Source organism: Arachis stenosperma, chromosome 3 (assembly GCF_014773155.1).
Source record: "Arachis stenosperma cultivar V10309 chromosome 3, arast.V10309.gnm1.PFL2, whole genome shotgun sequence".
Classification (NCBI taxonomy): Eukaryota; Viridiplantae; Streptophyta; class Magnoliopsida; order Fabales; family Fabaceae; genus Arachis; species Arachis stenosperma.
Window position 1 is genome coordinate 105,478,999 of NC_080379.1, and position 13,407 is coordinate 105,492,405.

At 44.1% G+C, this 13,407-nt stretch overlaps 1 protein-coding gene across 1 annotated transcript; it reads right to left on the reverse strand.

Moving 5' to 3' along the window:
• Positions 1 to 10,587: 10,587 nt before the first annotated feature.
• On the reverse strand, positions 10,588 to 11,292 carry LOC130966546 (uncharacterized). Its single transcript, XM_057891362.1, has one exon. It carries the CDS (start codon positions 11,290 to 11,292, stop codon positions 10,588 to 10,590), a length of 705 nt encoding a protein of 234 aa, XP_057747345.1.
• Between the last annotated feature and the right edge of the window lie 2,115 nt (positions 11,293 to 13,407).

Sequence of the window (13,407 nt, forward strand, 5' to 3'; positions counted from 1 at the left end):
TCCATCTGTCGGTTCTCGATCAGGCCGGAATAGAATCCAGTGATTCTTTTGCGTCTGTCACTAACGCCCCGCCTTCAGGAGTTTGAAGCACGTCACAGTCATTCAATCATTGAATCCTACTCAGAATACCACAGACAAGGTTAGCCCTTCCGGATTCTCTTGAATGCCGCCATCAGTTCTAGCCTATACCACGAAGACTCTGATCTCACGGAATGGCTGGCTCGGTTGTCAGGCGAGCGCTCGGTTGTCAGGCGATCAACCATGCATCGTGTATCAGGAATCCAAGAGATATTCACCCAATCTAAGGTAGAACGGAGGTGGTTGTCAGGCACACGTTCATAGGTGAGAATGATGATGAGTGTCACGGATCATCACATTCATCAAGTTGAAGAACAAGTGATATCTTAGAACAAGAACAAGCGGAATTGAATAGAAGAACAATAGTAATTGCATTAATACTCGAGGTACAGCAGAGCTCCACACCTTAATCTATGGTGTGTAGAAACTCCACCGTTGAAAATACATAAGAACAAGGTCTAGGCATGGCCGTGAGGCCAGCCTCCCAATGATCTAAGATAGCATAAGAACAAAGATAGCTACCCAGATTCTCAATACAATAGTAAAAGGTCCTACTTATAGAGAACTAGTAGCCTAAGGTTTACAGAGATGAGTAAATGACATAAAAATCCACTTCCGGGCCCACTTGGTGTGTGCTTGGGCTGAGCAATGAAGCATTTTCGTGTAGAGACTCTTCTTGGAGTTAAACGCCAGCTTTTGTGCCAGTTTGGGCGTTTAACTCCCATTTTGGTGCCAGTTCCGGCGTTTAACGCTGGAATTTCTGAAGGTGACTTTGAACGCCAGTTTGGGCCATCAAATCTTGGGCAAAGTATAGACTATCATATATTGATGAAAAGCCCAGAATGTCTACTTTCCAACACCGTTGAGAGCGCACCAATTGGGCTTCTGTAGCTCCATAAAATCCACTTCGAGTGCAGGGAGGTCAGAATCCAACAGCATCTGCAGTCCTTTTTAGTCTCTGAATCAGATTTTTGCTCAGGTCCCTCAATTTCAGCCAGAAAATACCTGAAATCACAGAAAAACACACAAACTCATAGTAAAGTCCAGAAAAGTGAATTTTAACTAAAAACTAATAAAAATATACTAAAAACTAAACCAAATATACTAAAAATATACTAAAAACAATGCCAAAAAGCGTACAAATTATCCGCTCATCAACAACCTTTTGCAGGAGCTCATCAATTGTAGCAACCCATCCACCCTGCTCTTCTTTGTATGCACCGAGGACGGTGCAAACTTTTAAGTGTGGGGAGGTCGTCCGACTGTTCGGCGATTTTGGGTGACAAACTTCTAATCCCAACACTTTTGCATTTCATTTTAGGTTTTTAGGATTCTTATTGCATATATATACACAATAAGCTTAGTCAAAATAATGAACTTTTCAAGATTTCTATCTATAGGACACCTTAATTGATTTGAGTGAAAATTTTTCATAGAACTTGCTTGAATTATATATATTGTGGATCATATTTTTGAGCTAAGAACACAAGCAAGTGAGATTTGAGCCTAATGGTGTGGTTACATCTTATAATCACTTATTTTCCTTCTTGTGTGCATTATTCTCTTCCTATGATTGTAATCTTCGAATTGTTTGATTCTTTATGTCCATTATTTTGTGTATTCATGCATTTATATGATTAAGGCCATCATTTCATTAGCTCACTTACCCAAATAGCCCTACCTTCTATATTCCTTTGTTAGCCAATTTGAGCCTACGCTTAACCCACTTGTTCTTAATTTAGCACATTACAAGCCTTAAAGCGAAAAACAATAAATGTCCTTATTTGGATCTTTGATTAGCTTAGGCTAGAGTGTGTGAGTATCATTCAAGTGTGGAAACCTTGGGACATTGGGTGAATAAAAGGGTAATTTTGAATTGTTATTGAAAATATTGGGAATTGGGTACATACTCATGTATTGATCAAATGTAAAACCTTATGCATTGATGCTCTTGTATATAAAAAAAAAAAGAAGAGAAAAACAAAAGAAAAAAAAAACAATATGGAAAAGAAAAGAAAAAAAATAGAAAAAGGAAGAAAAGAAAAAAAAGAGAAGAAAAATAATAAAAAGGGGACAAAATGCCCAAAGCGAAGCTCAATAAAATCAATGCATAAGTGTTGTGAAATGAAAAGAAAATGCATGAGTATGTGAAAAAGTGAGGAATGGGTAGTTAGATTAGTACTTAATTGTATAGGACGTCATAGGTTAGGTGAGAAGTTTAAGCTTATCAAAGATTCAAATTTCAAGCTCACGTAACCATATATGCATCCTACCTTGACCCTAGCCCCATTACAACCAAAGAAAAGACCTCATGATACTTGTATGCTTGCATGAAATATATGTTGATTGTTAGAAGAAAAACAAATCTTGGAAAGCATGATTAGGGGAGAATTGAGTGAATCAACCCTAAACACTTGAGCGAATAGAGTGCAAACACTACCGGTGAGGGTTCGATGCTCAATTACATGTTTCCACCTATAATCATCACTCTTCATGCAAGTTTGTAAAAATATTTAATAACTCAATTCAATTGTGGATTAGACTTGCTAGTCCTTAGCCCTTGTGCATATATGCTTCTTGGGAATTGATTTATTTTGACCAAGCAATTGCATTCATTTAGATAGTTGTATATAGGTAGATTGCATTTAGTTAGTTCCCATTGAATAAATGCCATACCCTTACTTCATTCTTGGTTTAAGCATGAGGACATGCTTGGTTTAAGTGTGGGGAGGTTGACAAACCCCGTTTTGACGGTTTGTCTTGTATTGATTTTAGGGGATTTTAATACATTTTACCCTCATTTATCCATTGAAATAGCGTGGTTTTGTGATTATCTCCTTATTTGTGCTTAGATGTGAAAACATGCTTTTAGACCCTTAATTTGATGGTTTTAATCTCCCTTTGATTCCACTAGATGCCTTGATATGTTTGTTAGTGATTTCAGATTGAAAGGGGCTAGGAATGGATCAAAGGAGTGAAGAGGAAAGCATGCAAAGTGGAGAAATCATGAAAAGTCAAAGAAGTTGAACTCGCCCATGGACGCGCGCGCGCACCTGGCGCTTGCGCGCACCTGCGAATTATCCCATGGACGCGTACGCGTGCTGTGCATGTACGCGTCGGTGCTGATATATGATTTTTTAATGAATTCGCAACCAACGAATTCTGAAGGGTTGTGGGGCCCAATTGCAACCAACTTTGGCGCCAAAGATGCTATTTAAAGCCAAGGATTGAAGAGAAAAGGGGATTCCATTCATTACACACACATTAGGACTAGTTAGAGTTAGTTTCTAGAGAGAGAAGCTCTCACTTCTCTCTAGAATTAGGGTTAGGATTATGATTAGTTCTTAGATCTAGGTTTTAATCTTTGCTTTCTTCTACTTCTACCTTTCAATTCTTTGTTGTTAGATTCATTCTTCTTCTACTCTTTTGTTGTAATTTCCTTTATGTTGTTCTTATATTTTGTTGTAGATCTAGTATTGTTCCTTCTACATTCTTTCAATTCAATAAGAGGTAACTCATAATAATTGTTCTTCTTTGCTTTTCCATTGTTGATCTCTTGTCTTTGTAGTTAGATCTCTCTTTAATTCTTGCATTTAATAATGATTACTTCTATCGCACTCCATGTGTTTGATGAAATGTTTCTTTTAGTTTTAGTGTAGATTTTGTTCCTCTTGTCCTAGGTAGAGTAATTAGTGACACTTGAGTTATCTAATTCCTTTGTTGATTGATAATTGGAGAGATTGCTAATTGGTTTGGAGTGCACTAAAGCTAGTCTTTCCTTGGGAGTTGGCTAGAACTTGTGGCTCAAGTCAATTCATCCACTTGACTTTCCTTTATCTAGTAAGGGTTAACTAAGTGGTAGCAATGAACAATTCTCATCACAATTGAGAAGGATAACTAGGATAGGACTTCTAATTTTCATACCTTGCCAAGAGCCTTTTATAGTTGTTAGTTTATTTTTATTGCCATTTACTTTCATGCCTCTTATCAAAACCCCAAAACAACTCAAACCAATAACAAGACACTTTATTGTAATTCCTAGGGAGAACGACCCGAGGTTTGAATACTTCGGTTTATAAATTTAGGGGTTTGTTTTAGTGACAAACAACTTTTTGTATGAAAGGATTAGCGATTGGTTTAGAGACTATACTTGCAACGAGAATTCATTTGTGAAATTCTAAACCGTCAAAAATCCAATCATCAATATGGCTATACAAGTCCATGTTCACCAGCTTGGGGGTTCGTATCCCCTCCCCCTTCAAAATAGCACATCTTAACCAATGCGACGTGGCACCGTCGCAATTACATCCAAACAGCTGGGCTTCGGTCCGTTGCTTTGAAATGATTTGTGAGTACTTAGAGTTGCCAACCTCGGTGGAGGTCTTCTTGTGGTTCTTCATCTTAACGAACCCCTCGAAGAAAGAGAAAGCCAAGAAAGGGTACATGTCTTTTCGGGTAGCCCAGGGTAGACGGATCTTCGAGTTGTTCGAAGACTCCTTTAACGACTTTAAGGGAAAGTATTTCAAGGTGCGGCCTGCCGAAGGTCAACATCCTTTTTGGTTGACCTTGGAGAGGGACCGCCGCATCCCGACTTATTGGAGTTTCGGGGCTGGGGCCAACGTCTTCACGAAGGTAAGATACAAAGGGTTAACCCAGGAGAACAAAAACGTAGCTGACGTGCTGTTGGCTATTTTTGGGAAAAACAATGTCAGTCCTCATCTTTTAATGGGTGACCGTGAGATGGGTAGGAGCTACATAAGGGAGTGGTCGGGTGGTCACCGTTTCGCTTTTCCACCCTTTGATTTGCTTGCTTACTCGCTATCATATTTTGAGCTTTTTTTGTAGTGTCCATGGCTGTCGAACAGGTGGGACTTGATAATTTGATGTCCAAGTTTTTCCTTGGGGACGACAATGACAGCTCTACCACTCCCACCGTCGACTTCCAGACCTCGCCTGATCCCGAGGTCCAGTCCCGTCCCCCTCTGAGAGAGGTTGCTGGGACCAGCACTGGCTCAATTTCTCCAACGGAAGAGGTCTTGGGGGAGGGGGCAGGTCCAGAAGTTGCTATTGTCGAGAATCCTAGGAAGAGGAAGTCGACCTCCAGCCCAGAAGGGGTTCTCACTGTCATGGAGAAAAATTTTGATGCCAGTCACTTCATCGATGCCCAGCTTTTGCCGAGAACTGAGGAGTTCTTCGATGGTGGGGACCTTGCCTCCCAGGCCAAATGGATGTACCGTACCTTGCTCCCGGCTGCTGCGATAGCAAGAAGGGCAGAGCCCGTTTTGGCCGGTGCTCGGAACCTGGAGGGTAAACTCCAAGGGGCTGTTAAGTTTATGGACAAACTGAAAGCAGAGGTAGAGTCGCTAAAGACCCAGCTTGCTACCTCGGAGGAAAAGTTGAAACCTTCCAACGAGACTATGGCTAGGCTTATCGACCGCGAGCTCACCCTGGATGGCAAACTCAACACCGCAAGAGGCCGGGTGGCAGAGCTGGAGAAATAGCTCACCAGTTCTGTTGCATCAGCGGATGCTACCAAGGCCGAAGTTGCCTCCTTAAAGAAGAAGAACAAAGAAACGGTAAAGGAAGCTAGGGATGGCATTATAGCTACCGACAAAGCGATCAAGGCCCATGTGAAGCTCTTGGCTCCCGAATTCGATCTATCTGCTTTTGGTGCTTTCAAAACCATTAAGGATGGCAAGATTGTAGACCTCTCCAGGAAGTGAGTTGCAACGGCTTGTGGATTTTGTATTATTTCTTTTGCTGTTGTGGCTTTGTGTTAGTACTTTGAACACTTGGTAATTTTTTGTAAAATATTTTACCATTTTGTCGGATAATGACAACAACGAAGCCGACTTGTGGCTCTTATGTTTAAGCACTTGGATTGTGGCTTTATTTTCGTAGCCGCTTAGCGTAGTTGTTCACGATTTTGATGGCTCTCGGGGTGATCAGTCTCATGATGCCATAATCTTATCAAACTGGCCAGTTAACAAGGTCAACTAACCGAACGGTGCATTAAAGACAATAAGTCAGAAATGAGGAAGAAATTATTAAAATTTAAACAAAGCGTAATTAGAGCATGCTAAGTCACAAATTAAACAAACGAGGTAAGTAAATAGTAACAAGTGAACATGAAACAAGACGTGTGTTACTAAATCGGGGTACCGGCTGGCCGCCGGGTCCGCTTAGGCTTCTAAGAGTAGAACCTCTTTAAGTTCTCCACGTTCCACGTTCTGGGTACCTCTTTCCCGCCCAGTCGTTCCAGCTTATAAGCTCCGCTGCCGACTACTTCCTTTACCCTGTACGGGCCTTCCCAGTTAGCCACCAATTTCCCTTCTCCAGAGGTCGGCAGGCCTATGTCGTTGCATCGTAGGACTAGGTCGCTTGGTTCGAAACTCCTTTTTAGCACTTTGGTGTTTTACCACAGGGCTATTCTCTACTTCAACGCCGTCTCCGAAAAATGGGCTATCTTCCTGGTCTCGTCGACAAGTTCCTTCTCCATAGCTTCTTTGACTCTACCAAGGAGTAGCAGCGGGCTCGGCTCCCCTACTTCCACGGGAATACTGCATCGACTCCATAAGTAAGTCAGAATGGGGATTTTTCTGGTGAAAGATTGTGGTGTTGTTCTATAGGACCATAGAACTGATGCGAGTTCATCTGCCCATGCTTCTTTCCTTTGGTCAATCCGTTTCTTGAGGCCTTGGAGTATAACTTTGTTTGCGGCTTCAACTTAGCCATCGGTCTATGGGTGCTCCACTGACGAGAACCTTTGTTTTATCCCTAGGCCCGTAAGGAATTCACCAAACTTCTTATCCGCGAACTGCGTCCCATTGTCCAAAATCACCACCTTTGGGATTCCGAATCTGGAGATTACTTGCCTCCACATGAACTTGCGGCTATTCACTGACGATATGATGTCTAGTGGCTCTGCCTTAACCCACTTCGTGTAGTAGTCAATGGCCACGATCAGGTATTTGACTTGTCCAGGGCCCACCGGGAAAGGTCCCAAAAGGTCAACCCACATTGGCTGAAAAGTCGGGAGGCCATTAGTAAACTTAACTCAGCTGCCGGGGTCCTATGCAAGTTGACGTTTTCTTGACACTTCTTGCACCTCTTGACGAACTCCTGGGATCTGACATCATCAAGGGCCAAAAGTAGCCGGCCCTGACAAGCTTCCAGGCTAGAGCCTTTCCACCGATATGGTGGCCGCAACACCCCTCATGGACTTTCCTCAGAACGTAGTCTGTCTGGTCGGAGCGTAGGCACTTCAGCAAGGGTTGGTTCAGCCCTCTCTTGAATAGTTGGCCCTGTATTGTTACGTACTTGGCCGCCTCCCTCCTTATCGCCTTCACGGCCTTGTCCTCATCAGGGAGCTTGCCGTTTTCTAGAAAATCGGTAATAGGATCGATCCATGAGGGGACGACATTCGCTCGGGTCATGCACAAGGCGACTGTTGGCTCTTTCACCAATCCTTGAATTAGGGACCGGTTTTCCGTCTCCGGCTTTGTGCTGGCCAGCTTCGATAGGAGGTCGGCTCGTGTGTTCCTTTCTCTTGGGACATGCTGCACCACGACCTCGTCGAACTCTTTGCTTAAACTCCTGACCCTTTCCAGGTATTTTTGCAACAGGGAGTCCCTGGCTTGATAAGTTCCATTAATTTGGGAAGTGACGACTTGGGAGTCGCTATTCAGCTCCTCTCTAGTCGCCCCAACCTCTTTTGATAAGAGCAGGCCACCAATGAGGGCCTCATATTCTGCCTGGTTGTTAGAGACCGGGAATTCAAACTTGATAGATTGCTCGTATATCATTCCGGTCGGGCTTTCTAGTATTATTCCCCCCCCGAACGTTTGGTTGGAAGCTCCGTCCACATGGAGTTTCCGCCACATGTTCGGGGCCTCTCGAGGGTCTCCGGTTACTTCCACTAGGAAATCATCCATCGCCTGTGCTTTAATTGTGTGTTTGGGCTCATATTGCATATCATATTGAGACAGCTCAACTACCCAAGTCATCATCTGTCTCGCCAGGTCGGGCTTTTGCAAGATTGGCGGATCGCTTGATCCGTCATGACGATTACGCGATGCCCCTGGAAGCATTGCCGCAACCTTCTAGACGAGGTTAAGAGCGCATAGGCTAGCTTTTCCAATTTGTTGTAACTTAACTCTGCGCCTTGCAACGCTTTGCTTATAAAGTAGACCGGCTGTTGGACCTTTCCTTCTTCTCGGACAAGGACGGCCGCCAAGGCTTTGTCCGTTACTACCAAATACAGAAATAGTGTCTCACTGTCCTTGGGCTTGCCAAGGACTGGTGGTACCGAGAGTATGCTTTTGAAGTGGTTGAAGGCCTCCTCGCACGCTGGGATCCACTCGAAAGCTATTCCTTTTTTCATGAGGCTGAAGAATGGAAGGGCTTTGGCCGCCGACGCGCCGAGAAAATAAGATAGGGCCGTGAGTCTTCCGGCCAACCTCTGCACGTCCGTGATGCATCCCGGGCTCATCATTTGCAAAATAGCTTCGCATTTGTCAGAGTTACTTCAACCCCGCTCTGGGTTATCATGAAACCCAGGAACTTTCCGACCTCCATGGCAAAGGTGCACTTGAGGAGGTTAAGCCTCATATTGTGCCATCGGAGGGACGTGAATACAGTCTTTAGGTCATCAACTAGGTCTTTCGATTGGCCGGTCTTTACCAGGATATCATCCACGTACACCTCTACCGACTTCCCGATCAGGTCACTGAAAACCTTGCTCATCAGCCTCTGATAATTCGCCCCTGTATTCTTTAACCCAAACGGCATTACCCTGTAGCAGTATGTGCCACCTGGCATTATAAATGCCATTTTTCCTCGTCTGACCGATGCATCAGTATATGGTTATACCCAGAGTACGCCTCCATGAAGCTTAGAAAACAATAACCCGCCGCCGCATCCACCAAAGCATCAATATTGCGAAGGGGGGAAAGAGTCTTTAAGACATGCCTTGTTGAGGCCTGAATAGTTCACGCATATCCTCCACTTCCCGTTGGCCTTTTTAACGAGGACTACGTTCGATAGCCAGGTCGAGTAATCTAGTTCTCTGATGGACACTGCTTCTAGCAAGTTGGCCGTCTGCTTGGCCACCTCGTTGGCTCTCTCCTAGGACATCTTCCTTTGTCTTTGGGCTATGGGCTTGGCATCTGCCTTCACAACTAGGTGATGTGATATGAATTGGGGGTCAACCCCCGGTATGTCAGCTGGTGTCCAGGCGAACAAGTCACCATTTGCCCAAATCATCTCTATGAGGGGCTGTTGTGAGAGAGGTTCCCGTTCGTGAAGGTGAACTTGTCCTCCGAGTCCTCAACCCTGAACTTTTTCGAATCTCCTTCATGCTCTGGCCTTGGTTTGTCGTCAATCCTAGCATCCAAGTCAGCAGGAAAATCCCTGATGCTTCTTTCGATTTTTTCCTTAAGAAGAGGCTGGCGTTGTCACATGCAACTACCGTTTCCAAGTCACCCCTAAGGGACCCTACCGACCCATTATCAATGACAAACTTCATGACCAACAGCTTGGTGCATATTACCACGGAGAATTCGTTGATTATTTTCCTCCCCAAGATAAGATTGTAAGCTGTGGAGTCCCTAAGGACGACAAACTCCGCCATCACCGACCTCTTTCCTTGACCTCCTCCGATGGAAACCGTAAGGGAGACTATCCCATCAGGTTTTATAAAATTATCTCCTAGGCTGACCACTCCGTGCTTATGAGTTTTCAGGTCAGTTTCTCGGAGGCCTAGGTCGTCGAACACATTTCGAAACATGATGTTGGAGTCGGCACCGGTGTCAATGAGGATTTGCTTGACCAAACCTATTCCCACTCTTGCCGTGATTACCATGGGGGGTTCTCTGGGATGTCATCGAACCACTAGTCCTCTGGTCCAAACGATATCATTGGACCCTTCTCGTATGGAGTCCCACGACCACTTGATGACACTGCTAAGATTTTAGCGTCCTTCCTTGCCACGAATTTAGACCTGGGGGGTGTCCCTTCCTACTACAACGTTGACAACCGTGAGGACCTGGTCGTTGTCTTCACGGGGTTCTTGCCTCGGCTTTACAGCTCAACACCCCTCATAGACTTCCCTCAAGATGTAGTCCGTCTGGTTGGGGCGTAGGCACTTCAGCAACGGTTGGTTCATCCCTCTCTTCAATAGTTGGCCCTGTATTATTACGTACTTGGCCGCCTCCCTCCTTATCGCTTTCGTAGCCTTGTCTTCGTCAGGGAGCTTAGAAAGGCTCGGCCTTTGTCCTCTTCGGAACGCTCGCGTTCTCTCCTTCTGTGTTCCCTTATAAATTTTGAGAACTCCGCCAATTTGCCTTCGTGGATGGCTTGTTCCAAAGCATCCTTCAAATCAAAGCAGTCTTGTGTTTGTGGCCAAAGCCTTTGTGGTAGTCACAATACAGGATTTTGTTCCCGCCCATTCAATCTTTTAGTGGCCGGAGTTTTGACAAGATGCCCTTGTTAGCTATTTGTTGATACACTTCAACGATCGAGCAGATGGGTATAGTTTGTGAACCTTCTTACCCGGGGAGAAGGCTTGAATTTAGTAGGTCCTCCGTCCTTGGAGTGTTCCTTGGGCCTTTCCCCGTTTCTGGGTTGATGGGGAGGAGGGTTGGCAAGCTGCCATTTGTTGGCCGCCACCACCCAGTTTACCTCTTCATCGTTGATATATTCTCTTGCCACGTTCTGGATTTCTTGCATGGTCCACACAGGCTTGGTGGTGAGGTGCTTTCTAAAGCCTTCATTTGACAACCCGTTCGTCAGACACAGACTAGCCACCGAGTCAGTCAGGCCATCAATCTCCAAGCATTCATTGTTAAACCTGTCAAGATACTTCCTGGTCGGTTCCCTGTTTCTTTGGGTCACCCCTAGGAGGTTGATCGGGTGCTTGACCTTAGCAATGCGCGTGGTAAATTGTGCTAGAAAGCTCTGAGCGATGTATGCGAAGGTCGTCACGGACCCTTGGGGGAGCGCATTGAACCATCGGATTGCTAGTCCCGCCAGGGTTACGGGAAAAGCGCGACACCTCACCTCGTCGCCCACACCTTCCAGGTTCATTCTGGCCTCAAAGGTTGTTAGGTGTTCCTGGGGGTCCTGGGTACCGTCATATCTCATGTCCGTTGACTTGTCGAAGTGTTTCAGCAGCCAAACCTCGAGAATGGAGTGGTGAAAAAAGGTTGCTCCCATGATTACGGGATTTCGTCACCTTTTTAGTCTCTCTCTACTCTCTTCTCGGTATTCCACCTCAGTATGAGTTGCGAATGGCCGAGTGTAGATTACCGGGAACTTGTTCTACGCCTGACGCGGTTCCTCTGGGGACTTCTTCCCCGGGCTTCTCCTCTCCTTTGAGGGGATTGGGTGTGAGGTTGACTCGGGCCAGGTTCGTAGTGACCCCTGGCCGTGAGCTCTCTCTCAAGATTTTACACTCTGTGGCGCAACTCCTGCATGATTCTCGCGTTATCACCCTCCGTCCCCCCAAAAGGATGCCTTTCACAGGAGCGGGAGGGGAGCTCGTCCCCGCGAGAGGGGGGATCTCGTGCGTTCGCGGGAGGAAGCTAAGGAAGCCACCTGGCTCACCCGGGGGGCGCCCCCTTCTTCGCGTGGAGCGCCTTTCTATCACCCTCCAACTGGACCTAACAGGAAATTCATTCACACCAGGTCCCCACAGACGGCGCCAATGTTCGGTTGCTCGCTTCCTGAATGGGTCGGGTTCCTTAGTTGCCTGGAAATGTGACATACGGGTCACCTTCGCGCGTCTGAATTTCCTTAGCCAACAGGGAGAGGATGGCCTTCATGGAGTGTGGTTCCACCGAGTTGACGGTTCGAAGAAAAGGGGGCCACCGGCAAAAAGGACTCTGATGCCTAAGTCAGTGTCCGTACGAAGGCGGCAGATAATGTGAGGGGTAGGTGACGTACCTCTAGAGAGGGGTAGGGCCCTCTCCATATATAGTATGTACTAGCGCGGGTCCCACAGGAGTAGACCTACCTTCCAGGATGCTTTTCCTCTCCAGCTGGCTGGTTTCGCGCAGTTTGAGAGGTAGCGCACGGGTTATCCCTCGGTTCGGGCATGGCGTGTTGTCGAGTAGGTGGTTTGTCTGGACCCGGATTCTTGCTTAGCTGGACTGGAACGGAACAAGGATAAAATAATTTCTATAAAAAATAAATAAGTCTTTGTTTGTGTCTCTCATGAGTCATAGCAGCTCTTTCGTTTTCTTTCTTCACAAAACTTAGCGAAAAAGACTTACGTGATATTTAACGTTGTTGATGTGGATGCTGAGTCACAATTAAGTGACATGTTGGCAAATGAGAAATGATCTATTGAAACCTCTCACTTCTCTTCTAAATCAAAGACGAATTGTATGATATTACAAGAAAGTTGTCGAAAACCGTTGGATTTACTAAACATATAAGCTTGAGACATGAGTTTGTGAGGCAATTAATAGAGACTTATGTAATTACTTATACAAGATCTCAAAAAAAATTAGCAGATTTTTTTACTAAAAGTTTGCCAAGAAATAACGCAAAAATAGTATTAAAATATATTGTTGTTAAATGATGAAAACTCAATATCATTCTAGTAGACCAGCAGGTTCGAAATTTAATGGTAAAAATAATTGAAGTACTAAGATATAGAATTTAGTGTAATATCACTAAATTAAGAATGTGAGTTAAAACTCTTAATGAATTGATAAGATCATTTATCAAATAATTTCACCTATATAAATATAGGAGCGGTGTCATCTCAATTTAGAATTTTAGAGATTTTTTATTCTTATAAATTTTCATGAAATGAAAACTGCATAAGTGCTTAAAATTATAGCACAAAATTTACAAAAATAGAACTTTTGCCTCTTAAAATTACGGAAATGTAACTTTTGCAGTTTGGATACAAAAATACAACTTTCTACAAATTCATATAAATCGTGGAAGGATCCCACGGAATTGAAATACACGTAAATCGCTGGAGGGATTCCACGGTTTACGTTGATGAAGTATTTGGAAAAAAACTGTGGTAGGGGTTCCACGGTTTCTGTGAAGATGAAAAACATACATAAACCGTGGAAGGGATCCAACGATACGAGTTTCACTATATATACCAATCTAGGGTGAATGGGATATATTTACATCTATCATTTGTATTGTCAACGAAATAAGACTATATTTTGTAGTACATTTTGAATTACATAGAATTATATTCTATTTAAATTTTAATTTTTTAATTTAAGTAACTCATTCAAATTTTTAGTACATATATTTAAATAATATTTTAAATTTTTAATACGTATATTTATATATATTTAT